The sequence below is a fragment of the Tamandua tetradactyla genome, chromosome 11 (genome assembly GCF_023851605.1).
Source record: "Tamandua tetradactyla isolate mTamTet1 chromosome 11, mTamTet1.pri, whole genome shotgun sequence".
Taxonomy (NCBI): Eukaryota; Metazoa; Chordata; class Mammalia; order Pilosa; family Myrmecophagidae; genus Tamandua; species Tamandua tetradactyla.
Genome location: NC_135337.1, coordinates 29,838,662 through 29,860,195, shown reverse-complemented (window position 1 = coordinate 29,860,195; position 21,534 = coordinate 29,838,662). Strand labels below are relative to the sequence as shown.

The 21,534-nt window shown below is 36.0% G+C and overlaps 1 protein-coding gene and 1 long non-coding RNA gene across 2 annotated transcripts in view; one reads left to right on the top strand and one right to left on the bottom strand.

Moving 5' to 3' along the window:
- Nucleotides 1-3,687, bottom strand: part of GCLM (glutamate-cysteine ligase modifier subunit) — a 31,671-nt gene extending 27,984 nt beyond the window's left edge. The window contains exon 1 of the mRNA XM_077120224.1: nucleotides 3,161-3,687. Within this exon, the coding sequence (XP_076976339.1) occupies nucleotides 3,161-3,286 (126 nt within the window). The 5' untranslated portion in view covers nucleotides 3,287-3,687. The remainder of the gene's footprint in view (nucleotides 1-3,160) is intronic.
- Nucleotides 1-21,534, top strand: part of LOC143650015 (uncharacterized) — a 118,587-nt gene that overhangs the window by 83,738 nt on the left and 13,315 nt on the right. The gene's annotated exons all lie outside the window — the stretch shown is intronic.

Genomic DNA, 21,534 nt, shown 5'->3' with positions numbered 1-21,534 from the left:
ACTTGATAGTGGCCCAAAATAAGACATACATTCACATTGCAAGTACACACACATACATACAATGGAACAAAAATTTGACAAAATGATATTCACACTCACTACATGTCAGGCACTCTGCTGGCTTCTATTCTACTAAGTAGAAAAAAAAATATGCTGCTCCACGACTCAAACTGATTAATGGCCACTAATGCACCAACATAAGCAGTATGAAATCAATGCCTTATAAATATCCACAGATACATCGCTTTGCACTGTGTGGGCAATCAATGAAAAAATTAAATGAGTAACTAAAATCAGTCCCCTGCATTACAAAAGCACTTTCCTAACAGCAACAAAAGACCCAACTTCTGAACTCAACTATTTGAACCATGATGGCTTACAATGAAAATTGATGCAAGCACTTGACTGCTTATATTTTAGTACCAGTAATTACAAGGGAAAACTGATTTATCAATTTAAAAGCACATGGCATTTTTGTTAAGTCATAACTCACAGCAATTTATGTGCTACTTAGAAAAGCTCGCTTGAATTCAAATGACAAGGTCTACATATTTTTGAAAGCATATTTAAAATCAAATTTAAGTCAGTAGGCAAAAATTACTTGATAATTACAGATAGTAAGTCCGTATTCTTTTAAAAAGCAGTAAAAGTTGAGGCAGCAGGACCAACGAGAAGTTAACAATTCTATCAGGAGTGCTGTGCCTCACATCTAGGGAGAGTTCTAAGAAAATTCACTCAGGAAGGACAGTGCATGTGCATACTTAAGGCTTTCCTGACAAATTCCTCAACTCAGGAAGCTAAGGAAATGAGTATTCGCTCCCTTTTTGAAATCATTTCTTTCTTTCTTTTTAAAGTTTTTTTTAAATTGTAAAATATAACATATATACAAAAAAGCAATACATTTCAGAGTACATTTTAACAAGTAATTATAGAGCAAATTTTAAAGTATGGTATGGGTTACAGCTTGAAACCATTTTTTAAAGTAATCTTGAATTCTGTAAAATGCCAGGCCAAACCATATAACAATCACATTGCAATTAATTTGTAAAAGTCATTGACTATAATTTGAGAAATCATTGACTATATCACAAACCTAATGATCTTTAATCTTTTACATGGTATCTCTATAAACTGACCATTGATCTTATACTTTTTTGTTCTCTTATCTTTTCATTCTTATCATACACAGATAATATTACTGAAGATAAATATTGCTACAGTTTAACATATCCTTAGATCAGAGCTATATAAGAGTTCTAAAAATGCCACATGATTCAACTGGTCAAATTCCCATATGACAAAGAATTGGGCAAAACAAAATTTTATTCTGTGAGTCCTATAATGGCCTATTTAAAAATATTTGATTTCATAAAATTCCAGTGAAACAAACAAAAAAAACTAAGCTATATATAAGAGATCTTTTAGGGAGTTTTATTGAACTCTCTACCCAAGGCAAACATTTTATCAATAATGAGGGATCCCTCAGTTTCCTTAATCAACAATGAAGTTGAAATGTTTCAAGTAGCACATCCCAGTTTGGAGCTCTGGTTGTTATAAAGTTCTTTTTAAAGAATCTGAACATACCTTTTCTATTCTAACTAAGCTCTCATATTTTCTGCACAAAATGCTGCTATTCCTTCCAGTTTTCCTTAAATGTTTTCTAGTTTCTTTAGTTTCTCTCATACAATCCCCCAAATAAAACACTTAAAGCAGAATTAGTCCTTGGAACAATGTTTCTCAAACTCTGAGATGTGACTCATCAGTGCATTAGTAAATCAATTAAAAAAAAACAACCCAGAATATTAAAAAACTGAAAACCACAAGTTCAGAGTGTGTTGTAGTGAGATGAGAGAAAATTTCACCCACTATTATAAAAATGCATGCAAAATGCCCTATGGAACCATCACCATCAGCACTAGAATAAGGGTCTGCATACGAAATACAGAAATAAATACTTGTCTTGGGGAGAGAACTGTTAAAAGGGGGCTAATTAAAAAAAGAAAAAAAAACAAAAAATGCAAAACATATATAAACTGAGTTGGGACCTGGATATAGAAACTGGTGTGTATTCTGATCCTATTAAAGCTACACCCAAGAGTTCTCATCTCCAGATGGCGCTGAATCCTAACACCAGGAGGGGCACAGGTTCAGTGCTTAGGCAGAGGGATGCTATGCGGTGCTGCAGTGTAACACCACCATATTCTACAAAACAGCAGAAACCACCTAGGAACACAGCAGATAACATCCTAATATGAAATATTTTAGGAATTTTTTTCTTTTAATCACGATTTATTTTATCTTTTTTACTGAACCAGGTGATAAGGTATTTCTTTTTAATCCTCACAACTTAACCAGGAAGGTTTTATTACCCAATTTGAAAACTATGGAAACAGACTTAGATAAGTAACTTTCCCAAAGTCACAGGGTTCCACCAACTAAAGGTTACTTTAATTCTAAAGTTGTCCCCTACCACCAATATGTCCCCGCAATTATTTGTGCACCATGGTTGATTATCAACTCGCGAATGACCAGCATTAAATATATATATATAATAAGTGTCTAATTCCAGATTAATCTCTGCCAATCCAATCTAGTAAAATTAATCTTCTTGCAAATACAATTAGGCAGATTAATATTCGACCAGAAAAACATATACCTTATTTCCAAACAAAATTTGAGCATTTGGCAGTTTGCTTCACAGTGACAGAGAAAATACTGTCACCATTCTCAAAGTTATTATTAATGCTTCTTCACGAATCCACCAAAAGCACACCTCTAAATTATTTCCTTAACTAGACAGTGTTGGGGGGGAAAGAGGCGATTGGCGGGGTGAAGAATGGAGCGATTTACTGCCCTCTTTGACCCCAGTGAGAGTTTAGATATCAGCCGTGGGCACTGATGGAGGCATTATCTCCCGAGGTGAAGCTGCACCTGTCAAGTTTTACCCCCAGCAGCAGGTTTGGATCGGATGTTGGGTCCACAGTAGCCCCAGCCTCCTCCCGCGGGCGGATCCCAGGCGCGCGCCGCTCTGGGGCGCCCCCTGCCCGGTCACCCGCCCGGGTCTCCGCGCGCTTCCTCTCCTCTTGGACCCGCTCGGTCCGGCCCGCGGCCTGCCCGGAGGAGCCCCGCGGCTCTATAGGCGACGTCCGCCCGCCCTCACCTCCTCGCTGTGCGTGGACGGGCACTTCTTCCGCAGGCGGCCCCAGTTCAGCAGGTTCCCCGTCTGCAGGTGCAGGGTGCTGGCCCGCGCCAGGAGCGCCCCGGCCGCGCGGCTGTCGGTGCCCATGGCAGCACTGCCGGAAAGAGTGAAGCAGCTACAGGGCCGCGGGCGGATGGGAAAGGCGGCCGCTCCGCAGGACGCGGTGCCCTGGGCCGGAGTGCCGAGCGCGCTGTTGCCGCTCCGCGCGGCTGGACCACGGCCTGCTCTCGGGTTCAGGGGGCGCTGCGGCAGAGCGGTGACCCTGGAAGGAGGCGCTGGTGACTCCGGCTACCGCTCTCGCGGCCGCCGCTGGAGAGTTGGCTCCCAACTGAGCTGTTTCCTGGAAGGCAATGACTAAGCAGAAATCACGGCGGAGAAAGTGCTTCGTAACCGTTACCGTCCCGCGGCGGGGCAGGGGCGGGGCAGCGAGGGTCTGGGAGACGCCGACCCGCGGGTGACTGGCCTTCGGCCTGCGGCGGGCGTGGCGCCCGGCGGGCAGGCGGGCGGAGAGAGCGCCCAGCGCGCGGGGCGGGGCGGCACGGAGCCAGCGCTCAGCAGCGCTCCCCCTGCCGGTGAGAGGACGGAGCGCTGGCGGACGCACTCTAACCCGGTAAATCGCGCTCGCGGGCTCTCCTCTCGCTCAGCCAATGGGCGATCAAGTGAAGATTTCTTTCCATTCCTCTTTAAAGACGCCAAAGGCAGGGTTTTCAGACACGGGCTTCAGCTCTCAAAAGCAGATGTTAAACCACAGGTGCTGCTTTCTCTTCCTCCCTTTCTGGGTTACCTCCTTAGTTCATTTCCTTCCTCGAGGACTACCTCAAGCTGCTAATTTTTCATGTCCTTTAATTAAGTATATCTATTTTCATTATTTGCTGAACAATGAGTGAGTCAAAGAATAAGACTTAATCTTTGTCCTTGAAAAACTTCAGTTCTAAATCCAGACGTAGCCTAAGCATACGAAAAGCTAAGTACTGTATAAGAATGTCATAAAGTGGTTAGTTTCCAGAGAAATTCAGATTAAATAGCCGTTGAGCTCAGGAAAAGCTTTATTATAAGAAGTGGTTATGATTCTTTACTCCTATAAATTTCATGTGGTAGACTTGGTGGGAACATCAGAACATTTATTGAGTTTTCCTTAAGAAGACGTCAGTTTTGTTAGGTGGAATCGGATATATTAAAAGACAAAATAGGTTTCTCATTATAAGGGGTTACAAAATACTTTTGAAAAGAATGGATTCCAGGTGTACATTGGTTAGAATTAGGGGAGAGATGTTTAAAAAGAAGATCCATCTAGTAAGAGGTTAGCTATTGAGCCTGATCTTGAGTAAATGAAAGTTTCATTGAAGGGAAGGATAATCCCAGTAGCAAGAACAAACATGGGCAATTTTAACTCATATAAATATTCTATTTTTATGCTGAATTTGCTGGGCATCGTGATATTTTTGTATCCTTTCCAATACCATGTAATAATATGTGATAGGCCTCAGAGGTTACACCTCCTCAACTATTGGACCTGCTTCTTTGCTCGTAATTTACATAGCATATAAATCAAGAATGTTGGCACTGGCATCAGCTTGTATGGCCGCTTGCAAACCTGAATTTACCAGGTACTGACTATTTTATTCTAGGTAAGTCACTTAGTCTCTCTGTGTCTTACTTTCTCCAAACCAGGAAAATAATGGTTTCAACCATATGGGATTGCTGGTAATTGGGTATTTTTGACCTGTAGAAGTGGCAGGTTCCCATGGTTCCATCTAATAATACAGTATCTACCAGTGAGTATGTGTGAGGAGTTAATGACAGAACCCAGGAAGAGCCCTTATCTGGCTCATAGTAAATGCTCAGTAAGTGAGAGCTGCTATTATAATTAAATACCTCTACTCCTTCCTCCGTACATTCTAGTTCTTACAACATTAGAAAATTCATAATGCATCATAGTATGTTTTTAAAATTTACATATGTAAACTCACTTACTTTTCACAGCAACTCTGTGAGATGGGTAATGTTTTTATATCCGTCTCATGAATGAAGAAACTTAGGTTAAGTAACGTCTAAAATCTTAGCTAGTGATAATTGTTGGGGCACCAATCAAAACCTAGATCCTTCAATTTCACACTCCTTACTCTTTCATACTTTATGAAGTGTTAAATACATTTACTGAGGTAACTGTAATTCTTTTTTTCTTTTGAGGATGTAATTTAATTTTCTTTTCACTTATACAGAAAATGTTGGTTCTTAACAAAATAAATTACCTTGTTGTTTGATTTGACAATACATTTGTTCCAAAAAAATATAATATTAATATGAACATTAAAATTACTGAATAAAGATCAAGAGTTTCTAAACAGTTCTTTTTTTTTTTTTACGTTTCTTTTATTAGTGAAGTTTTAGGTTTACAGAAAAATCTTGCAGAAAATATAGACTTCCCATATACCACCCTATTCTTTTTTTCAATTTTTATTAATAAAACCAATCAACATACAACAGAACATTCTTAATGTATGAACATTCCATTCTTGATGTGCAATGAGTGGCTCACAATATCATCACATAGTTGTATGTTCATCACTGTGATTATTTCTCAGAACATTTACATCACTCCAGAAAAAGAAATAAGAAGAAAAAAGAAATAAAAAGAAATAAAAAAGAAAAAACTCATACATACCATACCCCTTACCCATCCCTTTCATTGGTCACTAGCGTTTCAGTCTACTCAATTTATTTTAACATTTGTTCCTCCTATTATTTATTTATTTTTAATGCATATGTTTTACTCATCTGTCCATACCGTAGATAAAAGGAGCATCAGAATAAAGTTTTCACAATCACACAGTCACATTATCTTCAAGAAACATGGCTACTGGAACACAGCTCTACACTTTCAGGCACTTTCCTCTAGCCTAATACACCTTAATCTAGAAAGGGATATCTACTTAATGTGTAAGAATAACCTCCAGGATAACCTCTCGACTCTGTTTGAAATCTCTCAGCCATTGACACTTTATATTGTCTCATTTCTCTCTTCCCGTTTTGGTTGAGAAGATTTTCTCAATCCCTTGATGCTGCATCCCAGCTCATTCTAGGATTTCTGTCCCATGTTGCCAGGGAGGTTTACACCTCTGGGAGTCATGACCTCCATAGAATACCACCCTGTTCTTAATGCTTGTATTAGGTGTTAAATTTGTTACAATTGATGAAAACACACTTTTATAATTGTGCTATTAACAATAGACCATGGTTTCAACTGTGTAGTGCCATTTCACAGATTTTTAAAAAAAATTTTCTTTTACCACAAATACAACCAAAATTTTCCCTTTTAACCACATTCACATATATAATTCATTGCTGTTAATGACGTTCTCAGTGTTGTGCTATCATCACACCATCCATTATCAAAACTTTTCCATCAACCCAAATAGAAAGTCTGTGCAATTCACGAATTAACTCCCCATTCCCTACCACTACTCTTATGTTACCATAATTAAACAACAACAAAAACCAACAATGAACCAACAGACTAAAAACACATTCTCCTTCCTTGTCTTGTAATATGCCACACCAGAGTTTCCCCAATGTATTTGATCACAGAATGCTTTAAAAGTTATAATGTACTGTAGGAAACCAACAGGAGTTCACTAGTAGTGTTTAGATTAAAGCAGGCAGCAAAAATGTACTCATGGGTGAATTAATTGCTACAGGAAGTGATCATATTTTAATTCATAGTGTATTTTTGTGTTTTATAAGAACAAACAAAATTTAATAATTTAAATTTATTTACCTTATTAAGAGACTACCTGAGGGTACAAGGGTAGTTCAGTGGAAGAGTTCTTGCCTGCCATGCAGGAGATCTGGGTTTGATTCGCGATCCATGCACTTCCTAAACAAACAGGCAAACAAACAAATGAAAAACCAAACCAAACAAAAAAAAATTCAACAAATGGTTCTGCAATAAGGGGACACTCACATAGAAAAAGAATGAAATGTGACCCCCACCATACAGCATACAAAATAAAAAAAAAGAGAGAGAGACTACCTGGTTCATTTTATTCTTAAGTTTAAATAGATTTAAATTCTCAAATTTTGTTTTAATTCCTGAAATTGCTGTAATTACTATTTTTATGCTACTATATTCGGGAGCCACTAATAGGTTATGGCCACCGAAAGGTAAGGAATTCTAAAAGGATTTCTCTAGGGTTTTCCTGAAATCCCATTTTTGGAAATAATACAGTTATCATCACCTACTACCTTCTTAAGGATTTGGAAAAACAGACCGTGATTTGGGATAGAAAATGGGCAATTTTAGAGGAGGAGAGATAACCTCAGCTCATTCTGAAGACAGGAAAGAAGCAACTACCTTGAGAAGCGGGTACTCCTTCATGGTGAAGGGAAGGAAGGTATGATTAGTGGAGGACCATCATCACCAAGCTGAGCTTTTGGGTTTTGTCTAAGAGGCAGTGGGAAGGCTCTTGAGCTTGAGTAAAGCATCATTTTAAAGCAATATTTAAACTGGCAAAAAAATATATCTATATTTAAAAAGCAATTCATCTATTCAATAGATGTTTCCCAAGTACCTCATACAGCCAGGAACTGGGCTAGGGTGTGCCAGATTCATAGTGAGCAAGAAGATTTTGTCCCTCATGTAATACAGTTTAGTGGAAGAGGCAGACTTTAATAATCTAATTACAAATAAATACAGAATTATATTGTAGTCATTACTGTGACGAAGGAGTACAAACATAATTTATCTGCAAATGGTATGTAAAATTGTAGTAGGGGATGGCTTAATGTTGAGAGACCAATGAGAAAATCCTGGGAGTCATCTGGATATGGGTTAGTGAGAACCAGGCTCATGGTGAACAAAGGCTTTGAAGATGTGTAAGCTAGACTGCACGATCCTCAGAAAGTTAAATAGAGATTGCCATATGACTTGGAAATTCCACTTCTAGGTATATGCCTGAAGAAAGTGAAGACAGGGTCTCGAACAGATATTTGTATATCAATCTTTATAGTGTCATTAATACCAATAGCCAAAAAGTGGAAACAACCCAAGTGTCCAACAGATGGATGGATTGACAAAATGTGGCCCCCACACATGATGGAATGTTATTTGGTCATAAGAAAGAACGAACTTGCTGCAACATGGAAGAACCTTGAAAATAGTTTGTTCAGTGAAATAAACAGGCACAAAAGCACAAATGTTGAGTGATGTTGCTTATAAGAGATGAGTGGAAAAAACAAATTTGCGGAGATAGAAAGTAGGTTAGAGGTTACCAGGGAATGGGAGGAGAAGGGATGAGAGAGAGTGTGTTTGGAAAAAATTAAAAATTAAAAATCAGGCTTTAAAAAATAGAGTGCACATGCCTTCATTTTGCCTTAGAAAGAACAGAAATCAGATTACTGTGATGGGATCAGAAAGTGTTAAGATTTACTTAGATCAAGCGATGTAGGAAATAGGGTGCAGAGAAAAGTCAGGGACCCAAAGCATAGTTGTAAGTCTTTTAATGTTATTTTTCCATAATGGTAAAAACATAGCAAAACTGGTGAAATCTTAGCACAGTCTGTTCCTCATTTATCATGCCTTGTTTTTGAGTTTGTGCAGTTGGGTGAAGTTAATTATGATAATTTTCTATTACTTAGCAGATTGAGGATTATGAGAAACATCAGAAAGAGTGATCTATTTCTTTATATAAACAGTATTCCTATTAGCACAAATAAAGTTCCTGGCACATGGCATGTGCTTAATAAATATTTGTTAAATGAATGAATGAATGTATGCTGTTTCTGATATTTTGTTGCAGAGGTGGGAAGAGTATCCACCTTGGTTATTCTCTGATGGCACAATCATTCAGATTAATCATTTTAACTCAAATGCTGCTAAACAATTGCAATAGGAGCTAAGGAAGAAAAAGGGGGCTTGTTCTAGTTTGCTAGTTGCCGGAATGCAATATACCAGGAATGGAATGGCTTTTTAAAAGGGGGATTTAATAAGTTGCTAGTTTACAGTTCTAATGCTGAGAAAATGTCCCAATTAAAACAAGTTATAGAATTGTCCAATCTAAGGCATCCGGGGAAAGATACCTTGGTTCAAGAAGACCGATGACATTCAACATTTCTCGCTCAGCTGGAATGGCACATGGTGAACATGGTGGTGTCTACTGGCTTTCTCATGGCTCTGCAAAAGGAACTTTCTCCAAAATGTTTCCTCTTTTAAAGGATTCCGGTAAGCAACTCCACTTTCAATGGGTGGAGACATACCTCCATGGAAATCATTTAATCAAAAGTTGCCACCCACAATTGGGTGGGTCACATCTCCATAGGAACAGTCAAAATGTTCCTGCCCAGCAATATTGAATGAGGATTAAAGGATATGGCTTTCCTGGCATCCACCACAGATTCAAACCAGCACAGGGCTCAAGCAACCCTTCTTCCCCTATCCTCCAGCCCTGGCCTCACCTCTCCCTGTCCTGCTGCACTGTGGAGGTTAGTCAAAGGAAGGATTAAAACCCTTACATTTCTTAGAACAGTGCCTGGCACATAATAAATGCCAAAAAATGTTAGTTCTGTATGTGTTTGTGTGTGTGTTTGAAATGAATGTGACATACTATTATTTTATGCAATTTATTTTAAAAATGCATAAAAATAAAAATAAAAAGATGTTAATCTGGTAACATATATACAACCTAAAGTTTCCCCTTTGAACCACATTCAAATAAACAATTCAGTGTTATTAATTACATTCAAAATGTTGTGCTACTGTCACCACCATCCATGACCAAACTATTTCATCACACCAAACAAACTCTGTACCAATTAAACATTAACACCCTCTGGTAACCTGTATTCTGGCTGCTGATTCTATGAATTTGCATTTTCTAATTATATCATATATGTGAGATCATACAATATTTGTCCTTTGGCTGGCTGATTATACTCAACATGATATCTTCAAAGATCATCCATTTAGTACCCTGTATCAAAACTTCATTCTTTTTTATGGCTCAATAATATTCCATTGAATGAATATATATATATATATCACATTTTGTTTATCCATTTATCAGTTGATGGACACATGAGTGACTTCCATCATTTGGCAATTGTGAATAAAGCCACTATGAACATTGTTGTGAAATATCTGTTCAAGTCCCTGCTTTCAGTTCTTTATGGTTTATACCCAGAAATGGGATTGCTGGGTCATATGGTAATTCTATACTTCATTATCTGAGGAACTGTCAAACTGTTTGCAGAACAGCAGCACCATTCTACATTCCCACTGACAAAGAATGCATGTTTTTATTTCTCTGCATTCTCTCTAACCTTTATTATTTTCCTTTTTAAAATAATAGCCATTTTAGTTGGTATGAAATGGTATCTCGTGATTTCAATTTGCATTTCCCTGATGCTGATGATATGGAGCATCTTTTCATGTGCTTTTTTGCCATTTGTTATCTTTGGAAGAAATGTCTATTCAAGACTTTTGCCCATTTTTTATTTGGGTTGTTTGTCTTTTTGTTGTTGAGTTATAGGATTTCTTACTATAGTTTGATATTAAACCCTTATCAGATATGTGTGTTTTTAGTTCCATGATGAAGTCTTTTGATGTACAAAAGCTTTTCATTTTTATGAAGTCCCATTTATTTTTTTTCTTCTGTAGTGCATGCTTTTGGTGTAAAGTCTAAGAAATCACTGCTTAACACAGGTCCTAACAATGTTTCCCTTAGAGGTTTTATAGTTTTGGTTCTTATGTTTAGGTCTAATGACACCCTCATTTTTTAATGACATTCTCACTGGATATGACATTCTTGGTTTTCAATAGTTTCCTTACAGCATTTAAAATATTTCCTCCCACTGCCTTCTTGCTTTTATGGTTTGTGATGAGGAATCAGAACTTAATCTTATTGGGACTCCCTTTTATGTAACGCATTGCTTTTCTTTTGCAACTTTTAGAATTCTCTTATTGTCCTTGGCATTTGAGAATTTGACTACTATTTGTCTGGATGTGGTTCTCTTTGAGTTCATCCAGTTTGAAAGCGTATATTCTTGAATGTGTATATTTATATCTTTTGTTAAATTTGTAAAGTTTTCAGCCATTTTTCTTTAAATAATGCTTCTGTACCTTTCTTTCTTCTCCTCTGGGACTCCCATAATGCCATTTTGGTATTCTTGATGGTGTTTTACAGGTCTCTTTGATTCTCTTTGTTGTTTTAAATTCTTTTTTCTTTCTGCTTCTCAGTCTGAATCATTTCAATTTTCTTATCATCAAGTTCACTGATTCTTTCTTCTACCAGGCCCAGTCTTCTTTTGAATCCCTCCAGGAATTTTTTCACTTTGGTATCAATTCCAGAATTCATTGGTTCCTTTTTAGAATTTCTCTTTATTGAGATTCTCCTATTGTTCATCATTGTTTTCCTGATATTTTTTAGTTTCTTCTATGTGTATTCCTTTATTTCCTTGGACATATTGAGGATCACTTTTTAAAAGTCTTGTTCTGGTATATGCAAAGTCTGCTATTCTTTATTGATGGTTTCTGGATTTTTATTATTTTCCTTTGGATAGGCCATCATTTCATGCTACTTCATTTGTCTTATAATCTTTTGTTGTACACTGTACATTTTAATGTTTTTAAGTGCTAACACTGGGATTTAGCCCCCGAGCCCTCTGTCCTTCATGTATTTGTCCACCTTGTTATATGAAAGAGATTTCCTTGACTGCCAGGAGGTATAAAAAAAATGCAAAAACACCAAACACAAATATTTTATGATCTCACTGTTTTGAAACAATTAGAATAAGCAAACTCATAGAATCAGAATTTAAAATATAGGTTTATCAGGGGACAGGGCACAGATTTCTTGCTTAAAATATACAAGGTTCCTATTTGGAATGATGGAAATATTTTGGTAATGGATGGTGATGATGGTAGCCAACATTGTGAATGCAATTATCAGCTCTGAAATATATATCTGAATGTGACTAAAAGGGGAAATGCTAGAATGCATAAATTATAAAAATAAAAATAATAATCCATGGAACAACACTATACAGAGGCTGCTACTTTATACCATGGGCTTTAATTAACAGTACAATTATAAACATGTGTTATCACCGATTGTAACAAATGTTCCACACCAATGCAAAGTTTGGTGGTGGGGTGGTACATGGGAATCCTCTATTTTATGCATGATTTTTCTGTTAACCCACGACTTCTACAACTAAAAAAAAAAAGTTGAAAAAACCCTACCCTTTGCAATCTTTGCAAATTGTCTCTGCCTTGGCTGGTGTTCTTCAGCATTTAGCTCTCCTATGAAGAACAGCCCAAGGCAAAAGTGAAGTGCAGGGTCCTCGCCATCTTTTCCAAGATTGCCTCTGCCTTGGCTTGTGCTTGTTTGTGGCTTTAGGAATTCCTCTATTTATAGGAATTCAAGTGCCCCTCTAATACTTATGAAATATACTTTCTCCCCTTCCCAGGTGTGCTATTTTATGACTTAAAGCAGGTAATCCTTTGCCTCAGGTCACTTTGACTTAATTGTTTCTTCAACTGCTTCGCTGTTTGCAAGTTGCTTTTGCGTACAGCACAACTTCTGGAAGGGTGAGTCCGTGATGAGTTTCCTGGTTCAGACTTTTATAGTGATGAGTTTCCTGGTTCATACTTTTATGCTGCTACCTAATACACTGTTACCAACATACAGGCACTCCAGTGTGTGCCTAGAGGGGTTTCTATTCCCTCTGGAATAGGGTCAGGGACCCAAAATAGGAGTGAAATCTGCCTCCACACAGTTCCGGGGACAGGGCAAGGGCACTGTTTTAGTTTCATTGTTGGTAAAGCAGATACCATACAATGGGTTGGCTTCCACAACAGGAATTTTTTGGCTCATGGTTTGGGGGCTAGGAGAAATCATAATCAAGACATCATCAACTGAGGTTTTCTGCCTGAAGACTGGCATTTTGGGACTGGCTGCTGGTGATCCTTGATCCTTGACTTCTCTGTCACATGGCAATGCACATGGTACCCTCTCCTGGCCTTTGTATTTACCATTTTCCTGGTTAGTTACATAGATGTTTACCTCATACATATTAGTAACTATTGAGTTACTAATAGTAACTATTAGTTACTAATATATAATAGTTCTATTATATGAATATACAATTATTTATTCTCTATATTGATGGCCATATAGGTTCTTTTCAGGTTTTTGCTAGAATAAACAATGCAGTAATGAACATTTTTAGTGCTTGCCTCATTACACATGGGGAATTATTTTTCTTAGATAGTTACCTAATAGTAGAATTGCTGCTGTGAAGAGTATGCTGAACTCATTACACTCAAACTTAAATTGCATAAGATACTCATTTCTTCCCACAGTCACCAAAACTGGATATTATCTGTCTTTAAAATTTTTGCCAATCTGATGGGTGTTAAGTGGTATCTCATTATTCTTTGGTTACTAATGAAAATTGCGTTGCGTTATGATATGTTGTAATTATACTCCATATAATTGTGTGTCCTTTTAAAATTAATATATTATAAGAACTTTTCCCATGTTATTATACTGAGTTATTTTCTAATCTTTTAACACACATACAGACAAAAGAACACTGTCAATTCTTGTTCTATTTTTTGGCCTAAAAGATGATTTATCAAGGCAGCTATCATATACTGTATTGGTAGTATGTAATCTTGGGAGACAAACAGCTTTTAGTAAGAGGCGATATAGACACATTAAAAAAATAATTGCACAAGCCAAATAAGTTTCCTCTCTCTTGGTTCCTGTTTCAACAATTCCTATGGAGCCATGCATACCTCTTCATGAAGCACTGGAGTCTGCTAATTACTGAGTTTATCAGCGGTTCTCAGACCACGTTACCTTACACTCAGTGGAATCCCATGTTACATTATTTGATAATTGCTCTGGGTGGAGATCATAACTTGGCACTCAATCCCCAAATTCCTTCTCTCGTGCCTTCATGTACTACAAAGCCTGGAAAGCTTTAAACTATATAATTCTAAGTATCCCCTGAAGCTCTGGTTCTGGGTACACATTATACCAATATCATTCATTAGCTTTAAGTTTCCAAGACACTAGTGTAATGGAGGGCAACTTCTTTAGCTGTTGAGTTTTGCTGCCATTGTGGTCTGATGTTCTATTCTCAGTTTCAGGGGTATCGGGCAGTTATAGCTCCTTTCCCAAACCTAGATCAGTGTAGTAATGGACTCTCAGACTCAGCAGACTCAATGGTAACATCCTAATTGGTTCTTATTGTGGTCCAGGAGCCGCTCGCCTGGAAGGATGGTTGATCAGTGTCATTCTGGGAGTTATTAGCAAGGCCTAGACTGAACATGATTGTCTAGTCTTCGGACGATTTTATAAACACTTAATTCTCTGTATTAAGCACTGTTTCACTTTGCTAAAGCTGCCATGATGCAATATGCCAGAAATGGGGATTTAACATACAATTTATAGTTCTTAGGCCATGAAAATGTCCAATCAAGGCTTCAACAGGATAGTACCTGGACTGTGAAGACAGTCTGCTGGCATTCAGGACATCTCTGTCACAAGGGAAGGCACATGGCTGGTGTCTGCTGCTCCTTTGCTCCCAAGTTTCATTGTTTTCAGCTTCTGGTTCCAGTGGCTTCCTATATGAGCTTCTGTGCATCCTTTGTTAGCTTCTCCGGGGATTTCGTCTCTGTGAGTTTCTTTTGGATTCATCTCTTAGCTTCTGTATGTGTTTTATCCTCTTATGAAGGGCTCCAATAAGGGAATTAAACCCACCTTGAAGTGGGAGAGCACATCTCAGTCAAAATAACCTCATCAGAATGTCCCACTTACAATAGGTCTGCATTCACAGGAATGGATTAAAAGAACATGCCCTTTTCTGGGGTACATAACAGCTCCAAACCCCCATAAATACCTTCTACTTAAACTAGAGCAGGTTACTGTTTCCTGCAACTGAACCCTGACTGATAGCATTTCTCTTCTTATAACATTCGTTATGTACTAATACATTGGAAATGTAATATAGTTAAAATTTTTTCATATATCTGAAAAACATATCACTTTATAATTTTAAAGTATACTTTAGTATGAGTATTTATACATTTGAACAAAGTACTAACTTTAGTTCATAATTATGTACACAAAATGGTACCCATAAGTTTGATACACAGATTTTAAATTTATTTTTATATAAAAATATAACAGCAAAGTTCTAGGCAAATTCAAAATAGGGAAACCCCCACAATTCTGATATATATCTTTGAGGATTATATTCATAGATGTATAGGTAGGTAGGTTAATAGATAAACAGGTAGATAAATTATAGGTAGATAGATAAATGATGGATAGCTAGAGAAGCCCGTAGTAGAATGCTTAGAATGCCTAGGAGAGCAAGAACACTGTGTCAGATAGGCTTAGTTCTAATGTTGCTAGTAGCATGTGGTTGGGTAAAATTTTTATTCCCTCTAAATATCAGTTTTCTCATCTATAAAGTGGATCTATAAAATACTATTGTATTTTTAGAACAAAGATTCTTGAACTTTCTGGCAAGGAAACTATGCTTATTGATTTCTCGTCTTGGTTATTTCTACACAACCTGCTAAAACTTGCTAATTTTGTACACGTTTTATTTGGTGCTGAGCCAACTTTGGACTTTCATTAGGTTGTTGGTTGATTTGTGGACAGTCGAGCTAAGTTAGAATCAAGTGCATGGTGGAACGAAATCACCTGGATTCCCTTCTTTATTGTCCTTAATCATGGCTGCATCTTTTTTATTTTTTATTTTTATTGCGATATCTTCAAACACATACAGTCCATCCAAAGTATACAATCAGTGGCTCACAATATCATCACATAGTTGTGTATTCATCACCATGATCATTTTTAGAACAATTTGCATGACTTCAAAAAAAGAAATAAAAGGAAAAAAGAAAAAAACTCATGTATCCCACATTCCTTACCCCACCTTCTCATTGACCCCTAGTACTTCAATATACCCCCCCTTTTTTTTTTTACCTCTTATCCCCCACCATACTATTTATTTATATGCCTTATTTTTTTGCTCATTGTCCATACTCTAGATAAAGGGAGCATCACACAAAGTTTTCACAGCACAGTCACAATGTAAAAGCTATATAGTTATATAATTGTCTTCAGGAATCAAGTTCAACAGTTTCATGTACTTCAATCTATCCACTCCAATACACCATAAACTAAAAAGGGGTATCTGTATAATGCGTAAGAATAACCTCCAGGATAATCTCTCAACTCTGAGATCTCTCAGCTACTGAAACTTTATTTTATCTCTTTCTCTCTTCCCTCTTTTAGTCAAGAAGGCTTCTCTATTCCATGATGCCAGGTCCTGGTTCATCCCTGGGAGTCCTGTCCGATGTTGCCAGGGAGATTTACACCCCTGGAGGTCATGTCCCCCATAGTAGGGGGTGGGACAGTGAGTTCACCTGCTGAGTGTATTAGAGATAGAAATGGCTCCATCTTAAGATGAACATAGACTAAAGTCAGAATAACATCTTTGCCATTATTTAAAATATGAAGAATTACTGGTGAGAAACTGAAAAGGTTGGAGGGAACCCTGATAATGCCAGAGAATCAGGAACTCAGAGTCCTAGCGAAAGCTCAGGCAGCGTTTTGGTTTGCTAAAGCTACCAGATTGCAATACACCAGAGATGGATTACAAGTCGGATTTATTAAGTTACAAGTTACAAATCTAAGACCATGAAAATGTCCAAATTAAGATACCAGCAATGGATACATTTCTTAGAGGAAAGGCAGCTGGCATCCATAATTCCTCTGTCACATGGGAAGGGATATGGTGACATCTGCTGTCCTTCTCTCTTGACTTCTGGTTTCAAGTGGCTCTCTCAGTTCCTGGGGGTCCTTCTTGCTTCTCTTCCTGTGGTGTATTCTTTCTTATCTTCTCTAAACGCTCTTGTCTCTCTTAAAGGGCTCTATCAAGTGGATTAAGATCCGCCTTGAATGGGCAAGGTCTCATCTCCATGGAAACAACTTAATCAAAAGGTCCCACCCAACAATAGGTCTGCCCTCACAAGATTGGATTAAAAGAACATGGACTTTTCTGGGGTACGTAATATATTCAAACCAGCCCAAGCCGTAAGCAGTGGAGGTTCCAAGACAAACCATGAGTTTTCTCTGGTGTAAAAATCTCATTTGTAAAATGAAGCACCTGGTTTGAATGATATATTTCCCCCAAACTAGCATTTACCAAAAAGAAAGCACCTGAAGTTAGCACCTGAGAAAATGAAGTTGTTAAAGGTTTATAATCCTGAGGGTTGTAAATTCAGAGATAAAATAAGGAGCAATATTATGTTTATAAATACAATGAGAACTTTGTCAATATTAAAAGATATTCATATTAGTCCATTATGCTATTTTGGATATTGGATTGTCAAATGCAATTCATATAGTAGGAATCAAAGACTTAAAAGCTGTGTACCAACCAAATTGTGATTACCTTGGATTTGTGAATGGAAACTGGAAATCTCCTTTCCAAACAAGTCCTCCAGGCATTTGCTATAGTCACTACCATTTGAAAACCATTGGTCTTGTTTTCTTCGACTACTAGCCATATAGAAAATTCAATTTGTTGAGGTACTGTAATTATATTGCCCAGTATTTCTCTATAATTTTTTTAAATTATAAAAAGAATTTAATTTCATTGCAGAAAAGATAGAAGAAAAATCATCGATTCATACTACTCAGCGACAACTAAAATACACTTAAAAATATTTTAAAATATCTTTTTAAAATACTTTTTTTGTATTTATGACTTTATTAAAGGACTGATTATTGAAGACATCAACTGCAACTTTTACTCATTTCCCAGTGTTACTTTCTTGATGGGAAATAAAATTTACATATTTTAAATAAATTTATTTAAATTTAAAAAGCTCATATTCATTTGAAATAATCAATCAAAAGCTATTCCCTGCCAGCCACTTTTTTTTTTTTAGGTGTATGGTCCGGGAATTGAACCCGAATCTTCAGCATGGAAGCCAAGCATTCTACCACTGAACCACCCTTGCACCCACTGCCAACTGCTTTTAAGTTGTTTACTAGAACTTTGTATAATGGCAGACTTTCAGATGATTTACCATAAAGGTTCCCCGTTTCTTTGTGTAGATAATAAGACAGCCTGGAGTTTTCTCTGCCCCAATACATTGTATGGTGACAAAATTCCAGTCTAGTATAAGTTGCTTTGTTTAATAATTCTACAGCAGCAGAAGTATTTAAAATAGTAAATAATTATGAAACTTCTAGCCTAATGAATCTATTGTAGATTTTCATTTTTAAATAAAAGCTGATTTTGAATTTTTGATACACTATAGCCAGGTTATTTTCATACAATCATGGAATTTAAAAATGCAAATTAATTGAAAGTATAAAGATGAAAAGCAAATGCTATGCCTAAAATAGCAGTGCATGACACAGTTATGTTTCACTTAACTTTCAAGTGAGAACATAAATTAAGAATTCTAGAAGTAACATGCCAAATATTTTGGATATACAAAGCATACAGTAGAATGTGTATCAATTATAAACCTAAATGCATAATTTATAATAAAACAACTTCATGCTGAATTATTGACAAGTAATGTTTCCCTTATTTTAAGAAAATGATGCTGCATATAAATCCCATCTCCATTTTTTTATATGGTACTAAACTTTCACAAATAGTATTTCCCAAGCTTTGTATTATACCACAATAAAAAATATCTGAAGGAGTAAAGGACACTGATGCCTTGAACCTTAGAGAAAATATTATTATAACAGAATTTAAAAAGAAATACATATTACTCAATGGAACTCTATTAAAAAACAAATAGTTAAAATTTAACATCATATGTATATACAGTAAATCTGCCTTATGCTCTAAACTTGATCCTATTTTTATAAATGGGTATTTCCATTTATATTCATGCTGGGAGTTAAATAAAAAATTGCAACTTTTAACTTTTTCCTTACCATTTTCCTTAATCTACCCCTTTCTTCAAAAAAATGTACTTTCTAATTGATATTTAAGACTATTTAGTTAGGAGGTATAGTCAACCAACACAAAAACAAGAAAAATATCTTCAAATGTACAAATGTGCAGATTTCTCTTGAGTGAAAGTTGAACCAATAAATATATGGAATTGTATTTGGACGTCCTTAAATAAATTACAAAGCAGAATGACAAGGAACATGGAAATGTTAAAACATCTTCTCTTAAATAATTAAATAAGTACATTCACCCAACATAAGTGACTAAGACAGGAAATATTAAGCTTATTTACTTGAAACTAGAGTACAATGATAGCAAATATATATTTTCATTCTCATATATGAAGAAATAATATATGAGAAATCGAGGTTACAAGCACAAACTGGATTATCTCCTAACATAGGTACTTTTTAAAACTGATGACGTAATTTAGATAATTTGTAACATATAAATAAAGATTTCTTCTAGATGTGTTGTGAATTAACAGATTTTTAAATTTTTCTAGAAAACTGCTGTTATATAGGATTCAAGACATCCTGTGTATATATTTTTTGTCAGGTTACTTTCTTCCACCACCCCACTCATATCCCTTTTCCCATTCCCAAATTAGACGTTAAACTCCCTGAGGGCAGTATCTTTTAAATTCCTTAGTGCACCACCAGTGGTTCCATTCATACAGATCTTGCCTAAATTCATATTTTTTACACGACTATAATTCATACTGACTCAAAAATTGTCTTCCTTTTCCAACTCAATATCATGGAAATTTCTTCTCATCATTAAAAACTATTTAATCCATTATTAACATTTCTAAATCTGCAATTTTCTCATGACAAAATTAATGCCTATTTGTTATATATAAATAGACTATACAGATAAATAAAAAAGAAAGTAAAAGCCCACAATCCTACCATCTTATGATATACTATGCTGTATCTCTTTCTAGAGATATGTACAATATTCATAGTTATTTTTAACACAAAACATGATCATGCTGTTTGAATCATTTTGAACTTATTTTTATTTACTATGTTGTGAATATTTTTATGTTAATAAATATGCACCTACATATTTATAATGGTGAATAGTATAACATTCAATCTTACAGATGTAGCATAATTTATTTAAACAAAATCTCATATTGTTAGACCTTATATTTTTTGTGATTTTGTTGATAAATATCCTTGTAGCCAAACCTTTGTACATTTCACTTTAAATTATATGACAACACTGGTTATTATCATTTCTTTTGATCACCTCCCATTTGAAAATGATCTCAATTCTTGCTTTTGTTCACACAATATTATATCCTGTTAATGTCCAACATTTAGATTGTTTCTGGTTTTTACTGTTACAAACTACTTTGTATTGAATATTTTTGCAGCAGACACATCATTTGGCAGTCACACTATCAAGTTTGTAAAATAGTTTTCTAAAAGAAAGATTGTAGGTCACAGGAATATGCATTTAAAATGTTGGATGATATTGGCAAATTACCTCCCAAAATATGATACCAATTTGAGTCTTATCAACAGGAAATTGAGGGTCCATTTTCCAATATCCTCACCGATACTAAAAATGGTCAATTTGCTGTTGCTAATCTGATAGGCCAAAAGTGATCATTTCTGTTTTTTGTTTTAATTTGTATTTTATTTTATTTCTTGGATATTAACAATACTGCACTTTCTTTCACATGCTCATTGATCATTTGTGTTTTATGAGTAGCCTGTTGAGATTGGTGAGGTTTGGATTGTTCAGCAAATTCCTGCCCCTAGCTAATATAATGTCCTAGCCAGTTTACTTATTGATTTGTAAGAAATAAGAAAATAATTGCTTTGTTAGTCTTATGCCACATATAATTTATGCTGTTTGGCATTTTCATTTTCATTTTGGTTACTGTGTTTATTGATGTTCAAAAGTTTTTTTTATTTTTGACCTAGGCAGAACTACCTTTCTTTTTCTTTATGGCTTCTGCCTTTGTTGTGCTTAAAAAGGCTTTTTTCATCAAAATAACATAAATATTTCCCTCTATTTTCTTTTAGTACTTTTATTGCTTAAAGTTTTTACACTTAATCTCTATTCCGTTTGGAATTAATTTTGATAATGAATGTGAACTAGGCATCCAATTCATATACATACATGGGGCTATTTCTGGACTTTTGTTCTTCTCCATTGCTCTGTCTTTTATCTAGTGGCACTGTCTGGTATTTTATTTTATTTCATTAATTTTAATCTCAAAAGATGCTTCATTTATATAAAGATTAGAAAGCTGATAAAATTATACTATACCATTAAGCATGCATACACAGGTAAAAGTAGAAAGT